At 41.5% G+C, this 16,244-nt stretch overlaps 1 protein-coding gene across 1 annotated transcript in view; it reads left to right on the top strand.

Annotated features, from left to right (window-relative positions):
* The window catches only part of LOC311496748 (thrombospondin type-1 domain-containing protein 7A-like), a 443,055-nt gene that overhangs the window by 115,925 nt on the left and 310,886 nt on the right, over positions 1 to 16,244 (top strand). Inside the window, exons 3-4 of the mRNA XM_084556712.1 lie at positions 10,755 to 11,003; positions 12,598 to 12,782. Of these exons, the coding sequence (XP_084412838.1) occupies positions 10,755 to 11,003; positions 12,598 to 12,782 (434 nt within the window). The remainder of the gene's footprint in view (positions 1 to 10,754; positions 11,004 to 12,597; positions 12,783 to 16,244) is intronic.

Raw genomic sequence — 16,244 nt, 5'->3', positions numbered from 1 at the left:
CACCAAGTCTCCTTCCTTAACATTGGGATGCGTATCCTGCCACTTGCTTCGGCTTTGCAGAGTAGAGAGATATTCTCGCCTCCATCTCCCCCAAAAGGCATTTGCCAAGTGCTGGACGCGTTTCCATTGCTGGCGATACAGATCGGCATTCTCAAAGGTTCCTGGAGGCGGAAGTGGGGCGCAGACCTTTTGTGTCAGGATCATCATTGGAGTCAGAAGGCAAGGCGAGTCTGCGTCAGTCGAGATGGGTGTGAGAGGTCTTGCATTTATTATTGCCGAGACCTCAGCCATAAAGGGTGAAAGCACTTTGTGAGTGAGATGTGAAGGGCTGATCTGAGATAGCATCGAGTCAAGGATCCGTCTTGAAATCCCAATCATTCTTTCCCACACTCCTCCCATATGGGAAGAGTGAGATGGGTTGAATAACCATGTGCATCCTTCCTTACTGAGATACTCTGATATCTTAGTCTCATCTTGCAGGAGGATTTGCAGCTCTTTGCAGGCTCCCTTGAAGTTTGTGCCACAGTCAGAACAGATCATCTTTACTGGACCACGCACAGCAAAGAAGCGCCGTAGAGCATTGATAAAGCTTGATGTGTCCATTGACTCTATCAGCTCAATATGTACAGCACGTACACTTAGGCATGTATAGAGTACTGCCCACCTTTTACTGTTAGATGTTCCAGGGGCCAAACACATCCAGGCCCACATTTGTAAAAGGAGGTTCCATGCTAAGACGATCAGATGGGAGATTTCTGGAGATTAATTTTCTTGCTCCCATGATCCAGATGCCGTCTGTGCGGATTGCTCCTTCCGTGAAGACACTGCCTTGATGTTTGACTCTTTCGTGGGAGTGGTTTATGAGTGGTGTAGCAACATGGCTACAACCAGGAATGATGAGAGGGTGTTTCTCCTCTGTCTTGAGAGGAGCATGCTGGAGCCGACCACCTATTCGTAGGAGTCGATTGTCATCAAGAATAGGATTGAGCTTTCTTAGGGGACTGCTTTTAGGAATGACTTCCCCTTTCTCCAAGCAAGACACCTCAACTTGGTATGCCTCCTCTTGTATACATCTGACGATAATAGCCTTTGCTTGTGACAATATGTCAGTTGTATCAGGCTTGGAACAATGATGCCATCCACTGCATCCTTGTTTGTTGCTGTCCTTCTCTGACCCAAAAGACCGAACAATGTGTATGAGGGAGGCTATAGTTCTGACAAGAGATTGCCAGGTGGAAAACCTGTCAAATCGTTGTGAACTGAGACGTCTGTGGGATTCTGAAGCTGCAGCAGTATGACATCGAACCTCCACATCTGAGCCTGGGTCTATGAGTTTATACACTTCTTCAGTTGTATTTGCCTCCACAGAACATGTGAGGAAATCCGGACCTGTAAGCCAGATGGTGTCCAAGAGACGAGTTGCAGGCACTGACCTGGTGGCAACGTCTGCAGGGTTCTGACTGGTCGGGATGTAGTGCCACTGCTCAGGACATGTGGATTTCCTTATCCGTTCCACCCTGTTGCTGACGTACACATAAAACCTTCTGGTTTCATTGTAGATGCACCCCAGCACCACCTTGCTGTTGGTATAGAGGTGAAGATTGTTGGGGTCAATATCAAGTTCACTCACAACCAGCTCAGCAATCTCCACTGCCAAGACGGCAGCACCTAACTCAAGTCACACGTTGATCAAAAAGCGCCATCACATAATGAATTTGTAAATGTCAACAAGAAACATTTTCATTTGATCAATGTACAGATCATATGTGATGTGCAAATGCAATTAACTAACGTTGTGGCACGTGGAGGACAGCGTGCCAAAGAGTACTTTTTTGCCTCCACTCCAGTGAGTAGCATCTCCAATTTGCTTTCTGGGAAGTTCTTATTTTTTCCCGTCTTACTCATTCTTATGTTTTCAGTTTCTGATCATGGCCAGAGGAGAATCTCAGGTGCACGGTCAATTTAAATATAATTTGCATATTTAAAAGGGGGTGTGGATCGGGAGGGTACAACAGGTGTGCTCAATTCCACGTTGATTGGGATGTACAAAGGAAATGTGTTTCTGGATCTGAGCGTGCGCCACGTTTTAGTAGGAAATCCCTGCAAGTCTTTGTATATGAGGCCCCTGGTGGTTCCGAACATCTTCTATTTACGGATGATGGAGGCCACTGTGCTCATCGGGAGCAGAAATCTCTCTGTACCCTTCCCCAGATTTGTGCCTGAGGACAATCCTGTTTTAGCGGTCTACAGACAGTTCCTTTGACTTTATGCATTGCTTTGTTTGTGCTCTGACATGCACTGTCAACTATGGGACCTTATATAGACAGGTGTATGCCTTTCCAAATCATGACCAATCAACTGAATTTTCCACAGGTGGACTCCAATTAAACACTAGAAACATCTCAAGGATGATCAGTGGAAACAGGATGCACTTGAGCTCAAATTTGAGCTTCATGGCAAAAGCTGAATACTTATGTACATGTGATCTCTTAGTGTTTTATTTTTAATACATTTGCCAAATTCTCAAAAATAATTTGTTTCACATCATTATGGAGTGTTGTGTATATAATTTTGGGGAAAAAATGAATTTAATCCATTTTGGGATAGGGCTGTAACATAACAAAATGAGGAAAAGGTGAAGCGCTGTGAATACTTCATGGATGAGACTGTAACTTTTTGGTAATATAAACCAAGAAATTCAGGGCTGGTGCAATCAAATTTCTAGTCTCTGTTCAAGTTGGATAGGTGGCTTGGTGTCAGCAGTACCAGAGGTGAAGAAGAAGTTAAGCTGCTTTTGATTTACTACAGTAGTCAGTCTACGTTCCAACCCCCACCTATAGTCATGAACTTTGGGTAGTGACCGGAAGAAGGGCAGTTAGAGTTTGGTCAGTTAGGGTGGCCAGTTAGGGTTTATGCTAGTTCATGGAGAGACAGGTTTAGACTAAGGAAAGAAGGTTCAGACAAAGATACAGACTTTGGCTCAGACAGGGAGTGACATTCGTGAATCGTCATAATTGGATGGAGACAGGTCAGGTTTCATTACATTCATTCAGAATTTTGAACTGGGTAGTGACGCAAGGGGACAAAAGTAAGTTCCCACAAAGGGTGGTTGGGCTCATCCTTAGAGATAGTATGAATAGCTCGGATATCCGAAGGGAGCTCTGACATCCGAAGGGAGCTCAGAGTAGAGCTGTTGCTCCTTTGTTGAGGTGGTCCAGGCATCCATTAAAGATGCCATCTGGGCACCTCCCTTTACTGGACACTTTGGAGTGTTTCCAGTACTTAAATGTATTTGGAAAAAAATCTTCAAGGTCCTCCACTTTTCTGACAGGTTAATTAATTGAAGTAGTGAGCAGTTATTCTTTCTGCAGCCTCTTGTGTCTTGATAACATGAAGGTAATAAACTATTCTGAAGAGCTGTTTCTCTGCAGCTGTCTCTCACTTTCTGATCTGCGACTGACAGTAACTGAAAAAGTTGTCGATGTTCCCAACAAACTTGGACTTGGGGCCTTTCACAAGGTCTCTGATCTCCTGAAAGGAATCAGAAGCAGTGTCACTAGAGCAGGCCGCCATTCATATCACATTTCTGTCACGTGTTACTTGTACTCTAAGATTTGATCAATTATTTAACAATTCTATTCATTAATGCTTTGTTTGCACAAACCTCTCAGCGGTGGCTCAGTTCAAATATTTCAAAGTAGCCGTGCAACAACTCACATGCCCTTAGGAGCATAAATATTAATCCTTGACTTGTTTATTTCTTGTTCTAAAATATTTATAGTTGTTTTTGCCACTTTTGGAAAAGTGGAACAAACTTCAAACGCTCTCTGAACATCTTGCTTACTTCATTTCCAATTTTCTTTGATGAACATCTGTCATTGGGACGCCGCTTCCTCCATAGTCCTCACCTTTTCCCAAACAGGCCACTTTCTTATTGCTCGTTACTTCTGTCCTGTTGATCAGGACTGGATCATAAAAAATTCTGCTGGGACATTGTTAGGATGTAAAACGCTGATGTTATTTTGCGACATATCTTTTTTTGGCACTACTTTTCCTTTCAGAAATGCTGAAGTTGTAAACAGGCTTCTTCAATCACTTGGCCCACTTAGAAGAATGTTTTAAGAATATTTCAGAGGCACCCTGTTTTATTGAGTGCAGTGTGTAGAAGTATAGAAATTTTGCTCTGACTGCTTATGTCTCGTCTGGAAGCACTCAGAATCCATTGTTGCTGCTTAAAACTTGCCTTAACCCAGTGGTTCCCAAACTTTCTCTGCTGGGCCCCCCTTTGGTACATAACAAAATCTTCACGTAATTAATACAAACCTCAACCTGTTTTGAACAAATAAACGTAAACTTTCCTGTGTAATTATGTTCAGTGTAACAGGTTTGCGTGGGAGCCCGTCAAAAACTTGTCCATCTCATCGCTAGCAGCGTCCTTTATTGATTCATTAATTCCATCTAGAGGGTGACACGGGAATCAATTGTCACTCCCATCCCATCCCGAGCCCACAAAAATACTAGTCATATCCCGATCACGTGACTGCCCCCCAAAAAAAATCCTGTCCCGCAAAATCCCGAGAGAAAGACTCCCCAATCCAAAATGTTGCTGTCTAAAGTTGGGCGTACTCACCGCATTGCAGCGTCATTTTTTAATTTAATCTCCGGCTTTGGTCGCTCCCGCCCGCTCCCGCCTGCTCCCGTTGATTATTTGCTCTATCCCGTCCCTATCACGTCACCAACAGTGAAATTGACTCCCAAACATTGTCACCCTCTAATTCCATCAATACATGCGAATGATGGTGGACTTTAGGAGAGTTTTTGAGGAACGAATGTTGGTACAGGTTTGCAAAACAGCGCAGACACCAATTTGTCCACGTGGATGTAAATTGACAATCTGTACCCACAGTTTAAAATCCGTCCACACGGTTTGTAAAACCATGCACACAGTTTATTTATTTTTCTCTCCCCGGAACCTGGGGGGCTCTGTAGAAAAAGTTGGTTGTGTTGGGCTTGTTTTCACAGGCCTGGTTGCTTATTTGTCTCGTGATATCTGGCAACACTGCCTGGTTGGCTTCACTCAGAATAATGTCACGGCAGTTGAGTAGTAGTCTAAAACCCGGCTCTTTCGAGGTATTTGCATCATTCTGAGTCACTGCGAGTCACTTGACCCAAAATGGCCCGATTGCGAAGAAAGTGTTTCCAGTACATTCACTCGAATGTTTAATTTTTTTTTTTTTGGCGCCGGTTGAAGCCGGCAGCTGCTTGCAACAGCTCTTACTCTTTCTCTCTCTTTTTCGAATTGAATTCACTTTTTAATTTAATTCACCTTTTTGAGGAGATTACTTTTGTATATACTTTTTCAGACAGCATTGCACTTTTTTAGTTTTATTTTTTATTGGGAGTCTCGCCATAGCCAAATATTTTTAACAACATCCAGACCGGCCGGCGTAACTATGCAAGAAGCGGCCAGCGTGCGCATTGTTTACAGGAGGGAACAGCTAATCGCCCTGCGTAGCGCTGTAGTGTTCCCTAGGGACAGACATGAGATCCCCACAGAGATACTTTGTAAGACCTGCCGTGGATGCAGAGCAGGAAAACAACATCGAGAAAAGAAGAGACTTCACTTCTCAGTGCTGTTCTCCCCTCCGTCACCATGGGCAACATGAGATCGCTGCCACATAAGACGTTCGAACTGGCCGCACTCTGCAGGCTCTGTGGTGGCGTCGGCCATCCTGTATGGAGTGGTCTGCTGGAGCAGTGGCATAGCAGAGAGGGAAAGGAAGAAGCTGGATACGATCATCAGGAAGTCCAGCTCTGTCCTGGGCTCCCGTTTGGACTCAATGGGGGAGGTGGGTGACAGGAGAGTTCTGGCTGGACTGTCCTCCATGCTGGACGATGAGTCCCACCCCCTGCATGGTGGCCTGGCGGAGCTGAGGAGCAGCTTCAGTGACAGACTGCTTCACCCTCGATGTGTGAAGGAAAGATACATAAGGTCTTTCCTTCCTGCTGCTGTTAGGCTCCACAACGAGCACTCCTAATATGTGCAATATTATTACACCAGTCTGTGCAATATGTCTATCATCTATTCTATCTCTGTCATTTCTGCATGCTGTTGCAAACTGCAATTTCCCCATTGTGGGACAAATAAAGGTTTTCTTATTCTTATTATTCTTATTAAAGCATAGTAACACCTAAGAACAGATTATTACAGTTACCTGTTATTGCCATTTATAAGTTCATTGTGATCATGCAAACGTGGCCACTGAAAATCATATCAAGTAGCTTACATAAACCTAAATCTAAAGCTCAAAATTAGGCTGTGCAAAAAAAGGACAGGGTCACCACTACGAAAGACTATTTTATTTTCTTATGGTCTAACATGTATGTGGAGTAGATGCAGAGTAGCTATTAATTCACTCACAACATAGGCTCCAAGCTTGTACGTCAGTACAGTCAACAACAGGAAGAACTCTTGTCTGTGTGCGAGACCGCGAGAAAGCAGGGACCCATGAGTGAAGCCAGAGCTGCCCGCAAGCAGGAATCCGGTTAAAATTTACCGTTACGGTTTCGGTTAGCAGTCGGTTAGTTTTGGATCCTCTAGCGGTCATGATGAGTTAGGTGCGCGTTACTCTGCCGATTGAGATTCAGTATCATAACGTTCTAGAAAACAGACATTCGTGTCTGTGATTAATGGTCTAAATTTTAATACATGGTCCGTTTTTTTTCATCTTTAGACAGGCTGTAGGCGGAAACAGATTACAGTTTTTCTCAGTTGCTAAAACACTAAACTCCATTGACTGAAGAAAGTTCTCAGTTGCTTGAACTCATTAAGCTAACTGTTCAGTCTGTTGTCAATACCTTAAACCATTTCACATGGTTTAGCAAAACTCTAAACACATTCTCATTCTTAAAACACATTCTGCACTCTAATGCACATGTCATCCATACTGGTAAACACAAGTGGCAACAATTACATATAAAGAGAGCAGAAATGTCATTGATTGAACACAATCAGTCAAAACTGATTTCACTTGTTTCAAATGATGTGACAACCAATATAAGCCAGTTCAGAGAGCAAACAGGTTGTTGAAAGTGGGAATGAGAAAGTGTGAGAATAGACAGAAGAATTTATGTGAGAGGACGAGGACGAGTGCGTATGCGAGGTGGGGGACGAGGAGAAAGAGGAGGAGGGCAAGAAAGAGAAAGAGGAGGACGAAGAGGAAGAGGAAGAGGAAGACAAAGAGTGGAAATATCCGATGAAAATCGAGCAACAATCATAAACCATGTTGTTGGCTGTATATGGTACAATAAACAAATTGTATGGCCCTGAACATTGTGCTTTCCATTTGTTTTCAGTACTGACTGCTCAGTAGCTTTCGACTGGTTACAGGTTCATATCATCAAAGAACAAGAATTACAGTATCACAGAGATGAAGTTTTTGAGATGCAGGGTACAGCACTGTAAAAATAAGGGTACAAGAAGGAGGAAGGACAAAAAAAATGCAAAGAGCAAAACAGTAATTTCTGATCAATTTTGAGCTTTTTGTCCAATGACAGAAACATATGAAATTTGTTTTGAGATTAAAAATGTACTTCTCCCTGAGAACTATATGTTTTGAACAATGTGTTTTCTATTTTTTGGTGTATTGTTTACTGACTGCTTGATAGTGTATGTAATTTTGAGCAATTTGTTTATTATTTGAGAGCAGTGTTTGATTTTGAGCACAGGTAAAACTGTTTTGAGGCCAAAGTTTGATTTTGGGCACACGTAAAACTGTTTTGAGGCGAAAGTTTCATTTTGGGCACACGTAAAACTGTTTTGAGGCGAAAGTTTCATTTTGGGCACACGTAAAACTGTTTTGAGGCGAAAGTTTGATTTTGCAAGAGGAGTCAGAGGTTTTGTAAATCGTGCTTGAAGCTGAGGTTTTGTGTTTAAGGTTTTGAGAAAATGGAGCAAGGTTTCAGAAATTGTGTTTTAGCAATTGAGAAAAACTGTAAAAGCATTTATGTTTTCTCTGAGATGAGAATGACGCTTCACTTGTCCACTCATTTGGCAGAGAAACATAACTTATCCCTGCTCTTGGTTAAGCAGGGATCCACGAGCAGTGGTAATGAGTTGGCTAAGTTTTCTCTGAGACTGGCTGAGTGCCTTAGTTTGCGCTGCTTGCTAGTGGTCAAGTACGTTTTGTTTCTTTGCCGAGTGAGATGTAAGATGTTTGAATGGTGCCGTTTATTGATTATATATCAATCAAATGTGAGCCGGTTAAACAGACTTCTAGATTCATGATTCTTGAGTTGTCTTACATATACTCATCTGCTTGATGTGTGTATCCATGGTGTGGATTCTCTGTCCAGCTTGTTTGGACTGAATATTAATTAAAAATGAATAGAAATTAAATGCTATTGAATATGTCATTATTATCATTTAAAAAAAAAAAATTAAAGTGACGGGTAAAAATAGATTATGACGGGATTTTTACGACCCTGCCAGTCAAAATGATAGACACGAAAAAGTCTAGCGCAACCTCTGACCTATAGGCTGAAAAAAAAATTACTTTTTCAGACGTCATTATTTACAGTTTTTCTCAATTGCTAAAACACAATTTCTGAAACCTTGTTCCATTTTCTCAAAACCTTAAACACAAAACCTCAGCTTCAAGCATGATTTACCAAACCTCTGACTCCTCTTGCAAAATCAAACTTTCGCCTCAAAACAGTTTTACGTGTGCCCAAAATGAAACTTTCGCCTCAAAACAGTTTTACGTGTGCCCAAAATGAAACTTTCGCCTCAAAACAGTTTTACGTGTGCCCAAAATGAACCTTTCGCCTCAAAACAGCTTTACCTGTGCCCAAAATGAAACTTTGGCCTCAAAACAGTTTTACCTGTGCTCAAAATCAAACACTGCTCTCAAATAATAAACAAATTGCTCAAAATTACATACACTATCAAGCAGTCAGTAAACAATACACCAAAAAATAGAAAACACATTGTTCAAAACATATAGTTCTCAGGGAGAAGTACATTTTTAATCTCAAAACAAATTTCATATGTTTCTGTCATTATACAAAAAGCTCAAAATTGATCAGAAATTACTATGTTTTGCTCTTTGCATTTTTTTTTGTTCTTCCTCCTTCTTGTACCCCTTTACAGTGCTGTACCCTGCATCTCAAAAACTTCATCTCTGTGATACTGTAATTCTTGTTCTTTGATGATATGAACCTGTAACCAGTCGAAATCTATTGAGCAGTCAGTACTGAAAACAAATGGAAAGCACAATGTTCAGGGCCATACAATTTGTTTATTGTACCATATACAGCCAACAACATGGTCTATGATTGTTGCTCGAATTTCATCGGATATTTCCACTCTTTGTCTTCCTCTTCCTCTTCCTCTTCGTCCTCCTCTTTCTCTTTCTTGCCCTCCTCCTCTTTCTCCTCGTCCCCCACCTCGCATACGCACTCGTCCTCGTCCTCTCACATAAATTCTTCTGTCCATTCTCACACTTTCTCATTCCCACCTTCAACAACCTGTTTGCTCTCTGAACTGGCTTATATTGGTTGTCACATCATTTGAAACAAGTGAAATCAGTTTTGACTGATTGTGTTCAATCAATGACATTTCTGCTCTCTTTATATGTAATTGTTGCCACTTGTGTTTACCAGTATGGATGACATGTGCATTAGAGTGCAGAATGTGTTTTAAGAATGAGAATGTGTTTAGAGTTTTGCTAAACCATGTGAAATGGTTTAAGGTATTGACAACAGACTGAACAGTTAGCTTAATGAGTTCAAGCAACTGAGAACTTTCTTCAGCCAATGGATTTTAGTGTTTTAGCAACTGAGAAAAACTGTAAACAGACTGATTGTGTCCTCATTATGTCTGAATGACTGAGATGAGATTACTTCTTTTTGCAACTTTAAAATCTACACAAAATGCTCGGGTATGCACGCACCAAATGGTGAAGACTCAAAGGATCTGGTTGTGGAGAAAAACTGGCTGCATTAGGGGCTTTTTAAAAACACAAGAAGTTCCATTCCCTCCTGATTTATACCAAAAGCTGGGTTGCAACATCTGAGTTTCTAAATGAAGCACAGCTGTAAATAGCACTAATAGCTCGTCAGCTGCATCGTAGGGAGAGACATCCAGACTGAATAGAAAGCAGTTGGCTTTAGTTAGAACAAAATTTGAATAATTTGGAAGGGACCTAAGAATGAGTTATTCATCACATCTAATTGCTGGTTAGATGTGTGTGAACGACTGATCAGAGGTTGTTTTATTATTAACATTACATGTGTTGCCGCGTATCTGATGCCTCTGTTAATGTAAAGTCCGTAAAATGTGAGTCAAAACGATACACTGACATGAAAATTAGCTATTGTTTCTTTTACTTCACTGTAATAAGGCATCAGGTAGTGGCACAACAGAGGTGAGGAGGTACAACAGAAAAATTATTACTGGAATAATTAATTAGTCTACGGACAAGTGTCGACAATTTTCGTGATTTCGTGAATTTATTTATCCCGAGGGAAAGACTGGAAAACAAGTAGCCTTAGGATAAACTAATCATCCTACCAATGCTCACTAACCTTCATTGTCTTGTTTGTTTAATCTCTATAATTACCACAATGTGACATTCACCTCTAGGAGTCATTTGGGTTTCATGTGGAGGAAGCTGGTGTATTTTTTACATAAAACTTTAGATTTTTCTGATTCTGTGAAATCATAGCTGCTCTCTCCAATCTTATCCTCACAGCCTGTGTACGTCCAGGGACCTGCCGCTGACTGTCCAGTCCTGTGTGCTTCCCAAAGATTGCCAGGTGACCGACTGGACTGACTGGAGCCCTTGTTCCAAAACCTGTCTGGACTCAGAGTCTCCCAGAGGCAATCGCACTCGAACAAGACAGGTACTCCAGTTCCCTGTGGGTGAAGGAGCAGAGTGCCCGCTGCTGGAGGAGTTGGAATCATGTGAACCTCAGGGTGATGGCGTGCCGCCCTGCATCATGTGAGTTTCTCCTGAAGACGGGAGAGGGAGGCAGGGAGCTCAGCAGGAGATTGTTTTACTCAAATGCCAGTTGTGAGTTTCATGGCTTAACACTTCGATGGGTGTTCATATTTCACAGAAATACAACTGCATGTTATGTTGCAATAAAACCTACCTCCTTGGTTACAGCATTATTAAGAGCCTGCAATGAAACACTGCAGGTATTCTATCTGTGTTTCAATAACGCCCAGTCTGCACAAATACAGTCAAATGAAAGTGTATGTGTATGAAGTGAGTTTGATATTTGACCTGTCTGGGGCTGTATGCTGTTTGTTCCCTTTCACGGATCACAGACATAATTTTCTCTCCTGGCTGGCCGATGGGTGAGTGAGTGTGAGGCAGCATGTGGAGACAGATGAGCATAAGTGCATTAGCTGGTGAAAGACAAAAATAAATGACAAATGGAAAGAGATTGTCAGGATATTTGAGTCTCAAAAACTCCGTCTCACTTACAGAAGGTCCAAAATGTTTCAGATAATCTTTCCACAACTATTGGAGCTGGAAGGGAATAAAAATGCCTTTTCCTAATCTCTGCCTTGAGAGTGTCTGATTTTCTGTCCACAAACCACAGGGTTAGTGGTTCGATCCCCGAAATGTGCCACATGCCGAAGTGTCCTTGAGTAAGACACTGAACCCCCAGTTGCTCCCAGTGCATGGCACTGGCGTGTGCTTTTGTAAGCGAATGGGTAGATGTGTCTGTGACTGTAAAGTGCTTTGGGGAACTCTTCTGTCGGGTTAGGAAGTGGTTAAACTGGTATGGTATGTTGTCGACAAAATTGGTTGTACCGTAATTTCCGGACTATAAGCGCTACTTTTGTCACTTGCTTTGGACCCTGCGGCTTATACAACGGATATATGGATTTTTACAGCTAACGGTCACCAGGGGCGCACTATCATGGAAGCACAAGAGCGAGACAGACAGTTCGCCCCAGGTAACGAGAGCAAAACAAACCAAGTGAGCCCAAATGCAGTACGAGAGCTGCTTTAAGTTAAAGGCGATCGATCTGGCTGACTTTTCTGGTATAGTAGGCTGGTTATTTTGATACAGTAAACGGCCGTGTTACTGCACCTTTGCTGCTGTGTTGGCTGTTTTCGAAAAAGATGCTGGTTATTTTGTTGAGCAGCCGGGTTACTGCACTTTTGCTGCCGTGTTACAGGCAAGTACTTTTAAAAACGAATTAAATTTAGCCATTTAACGTTATTGCCTCGTCAAGCGTTGTAAGCTTTGTTTTTTGTTATACTGCACTACTACGGTACTATGACTGCAGGAAGTGCGCTAGGAGCGCACCGTTGTATTATTTGAGCACTGCACGAATGCTGTTTGTAATGTCGAAGATGTGAAAGTTTGATCGATTGATTGATTGATTGATTGATTGATTATAGTCGGGTGCGGCTTATATATGGAACAATCTGTATTTTCCCCAAAATTTAGCTGGTGCGGCTTATATTTATAGTTTATAGTACAGTACTTATTTTTGTACTATATCACACCCACTCACACAAGACTCTCTCACTCCTGTCCATCATTACCTGCTTTTCCATGTTCTCTTGGCAGCTACACCTGGAGAACCACAGAGTGGAGTGACTGCAGAGTTGACTTGTTGCTAAACCAACAAGACCGTCGACGTGGCAACCTGACGGGGCTTTGTGGAGGAGGACTGCAGACGAGGGAAGTTTACTGTGTCCAGTCCAATGCTGAGATCCTGAAATACCTCAACGACTTCCGAGAAAAAGAAAAAGGTAAAGTTAACATTATGCACTTCAGACAATGAAACAGAACAGAGAACCAAGTGTATACTGGCATGGATAAAAAGAACAGTCTGTGAGGTATTTTCATCTGAAATTTTAGAGAGGTCTCTCCTGTTGACATATTTAAAAGGCAAATAATAAGGGACCCTTAAATATATTTGGTCCCAGTTGCCCACAAGCAAATGTTACCTTACATAAAAAATTATCCTGTTTAGTTCCTGGTTGTATACTTGGTTGAACACTTTTTTTGGTATCACCAAGTACCTGGAGAGAAAAAGTTTGCTGCATCCTTGTCATCGGTGCACCTTGTCAAAATCCAATTTTTGTCCCATAAAGAAAACAGAAGTCTTGTCTCTGCATGACACCAGATTCAAGGTTTTTCATAAGGTCTTGAGGACTGTCAAGCTACAAGCTACTCTTTGCATGACTAATGATTTTATATGGAACAGCACAAAGTTTTGAATCAAAACCAGAGAACATTCACAACCCTCACTCCACTACAAATATGAATGTTCATGAATATGCAGAATCTATAAGCCAGGGACATGATTTTGATACCAGAAGTTTTCTAGTTTACATTAGTAGTTGGAGTAGTATTTACAAGCTCCATTTCAAGATTTAGATGGATGGAGGTAAACTGTTCAAATTGAGATTACTCATATGTTGTCGGCCGTTTAGACCTGGAAAAAAAATAAAATAAAATTAGAAATTTAGTAAATTCAATCAGTAACTGCAAAATGGACAATATGAGGCTCTATTGATAAGAAACAACTTATTCTCATCACCAGAAAGGAGTGAGGAGTGAGGACTTAGATTAAAAAAAAACTTCTCTGTCTCAATATGATGTCACAGAAACAAATCCTCCATCCTCCTGCCATACTGTAAGTCAACACCACAGCTGCACAACTCACATATTACAGCACACGGCACAGTCTGAAACAAGTGCAAGTGTGGTGTAAGTCAAATAAATTTGTTACGTGACACTCTTACATCCTCCAGTCTCCCACACAGTGTATAAGCTTTGCAAGCCTTCGTGGATTGGTAGCAATAATTGCATATCAAATGTTTACAGTAAACACACCTACATGTTGACTAGTTCACATCCAAATATATGACATATACGTAATACTTAATTTGCATTCATAGTTGCTGGTTTTCTGTCTTCTGTTATCCCACTGTGGCTGCATTGTCTTCGTCATTTAAACATTTAAACAGCTGACGACTCAATGCCTTTCTCTCCTTTGAAACCAAACCAGAAGTAATCTATAACAGGGATTTGTCGGCTTGAGTGTCCTCCTGTGACGTGTCTGTGGTCGCAAAAGCAAAGGCCTCCATTTTTGACACTTGTCATGTCAGCTTAAGTGGAGTTTATACCTCTGCGTGACATAGATGCTGTAACGTACGCACGTAGAATACGCCAGTGCAAGCCATTTATACTTGTGTGCTCATCAGTCTGGCTTACTCAATAAAAACACCACCCAAACGCTAGTCTTTTTCTCCAGTCATGTTCATTTTCATTTCTACTTCCTGCTTCACTTTCCACTACCTACTTCACTTTCAACGATGGCGGCTGAAATTTCCACTGAAATTACCCCGAAGACGAGCAAATGTTTTTATCTCGGAATCTCCTCACTTACGGTAATCTTTCCTCAATGTGTTCCATCTTTATTGGTCCAAAACAATCAATTCTAAAATTGCAAAAATGGAGAAGCAGTCGGCAGTACTGAAGCAGAAACACTCCAAGCGCTCTGTGTTGCCGTGGCGCGTAGTTACATTTCTGGAGAGGTGCACATCAGCTACAGCGCCAGAGTCTGTGTAGGCTCTGCACAGGGTTAAGACTAGTTAAGACTAAGCTCTTGAAGAGTAACTATCCTGATCATGTGAAGGAGAGCGAGGCTTAGAGCGGGTGAGATTTCCATTTGTAACTTGGGGGCGGCTGTGGCTCAGTAGGTAGAGCGGGTTGTCCATGAACCAGAGGGTTAGCGGTTCGATCCCCCGGAATGTGCCACATGCCGAAGTGTCCTTGAGCAAGACACTGAACTCCCAGTGTGTGGCACTGGTGTGTGAATGTGTGTGTGCTAGCTGTGTGAGCGAATGGGTAGATGTGTCTGTGACTGTAAAGCGCTTTGAGTACCAATAGGTAGAAAAGCGCTATATAAAAACAAGGCTATTTACCATTCTGTCAAATGTAGAGAGATGCTCCTTTCATGCAACCAGCTGGAGGAAATGTTGAGTCTGAAGTCATATTTAAAGGGAACTTTGTATCAAATTACAATAACCATGTTCAAATGTAATATTAATGTGCATCACTTTATTAGCGATCTAGCTGGTTTCTTGATTTGTAAAATTTATGTCTCAGATTTCTTCACTAAAAATCCTGTACACTAATAACACTTGATGTGATGGTTTCTCTCTCTTGTTTGCTCTACATTGGGTAAACATCAGGAGATGAGTTTCCAAGAGGGACAGAAAGACTGAGGTAGCAAAACAACCAGTTGTTCAAACAAGTGCTGTAGAAATCTGAGACATAAAATTCTTAAGTCAAGAAAGGTAACTAGTACAGTGAAGAGTAGTAGAATTATCTGAAAGCTTAACAGCGCCATCTTTTTCTAAATAATTTTACAAACTCATTTATGACATTATGAGGACAAAAAAGAAAGGGACTGAATAACATTTCTAACTAACCTGCAACAACATGAGTGCAATAGTTAAGTGCAATAACAATATGCATCTGGTATCCTTCTATTTATGCAATAACCATATATGTACAGTACAGTCACAATATTTATTATTATTATTATTCTTTTCTGGGTGTTTTGGTATTTGGGTCTATAGTTCGTGTACATGTATGTCTGACAGTGCTGTATGCGATGGAGATGTCAATTTCCCCATGGGGACCTCCCAAAGGGATCAGTAAAGTTGTCTATCTATCTATCTATCTATCTATGATCAAGAGAAGTTGTGGTCCTTTAAATATGCAACAAACTGTAAAAGTGGAGGTTTATGCATGTATGAACATTAACTTACAGAAGATGAATGAATGAATATTCTTACTTTGTCTTTCTTCCCTGGTGAAGAGCTTTGGTGAGATCTTATAGAACATGTGCCTTTAAAAAACTCATAAAACGTGAGGTGTCTACAACCTCCGTTAAGAAACAGTTCAACATTCATAACTACAAACATGTTAAGAGAGGTATTGCCATGGGTGGCTGACAGATAAGTGCATGACTTGTGTGTGTGTGTGTGAGAGGGTTTGCCCAAACACACACACACTTGCACAAGGTTCTTATCTTCTTGGCACAGGATTTATTTTCCCTTCATTTGGAGGGGGGTAATCTCACAGCATACCTCTGAGAAAAAGAGGCAGACAGCACTGTTTTTCTTCCCTGACTCATGCATAAGTATCACCATGCAAAAAGGGCAGGGAAACCCCTCGGGGCATGGTCTGAAATC

This window comes from Chelon labrosus, assembly GCF_963514085.1.
Source record: "Chelon labrosus genome assembly, chromosome: 12".
Taxonomy (NCBI): Eukaryota; Metazoa; Chordata; class Actinopteri; order Mugiliformes; family Mugilidae; genus Chelon; species Chelon labrosus.
Note: the sequence above shows the minus strand (reverse complement) of the source record. Positions and strands in the feature narration are given on the sequence as shown.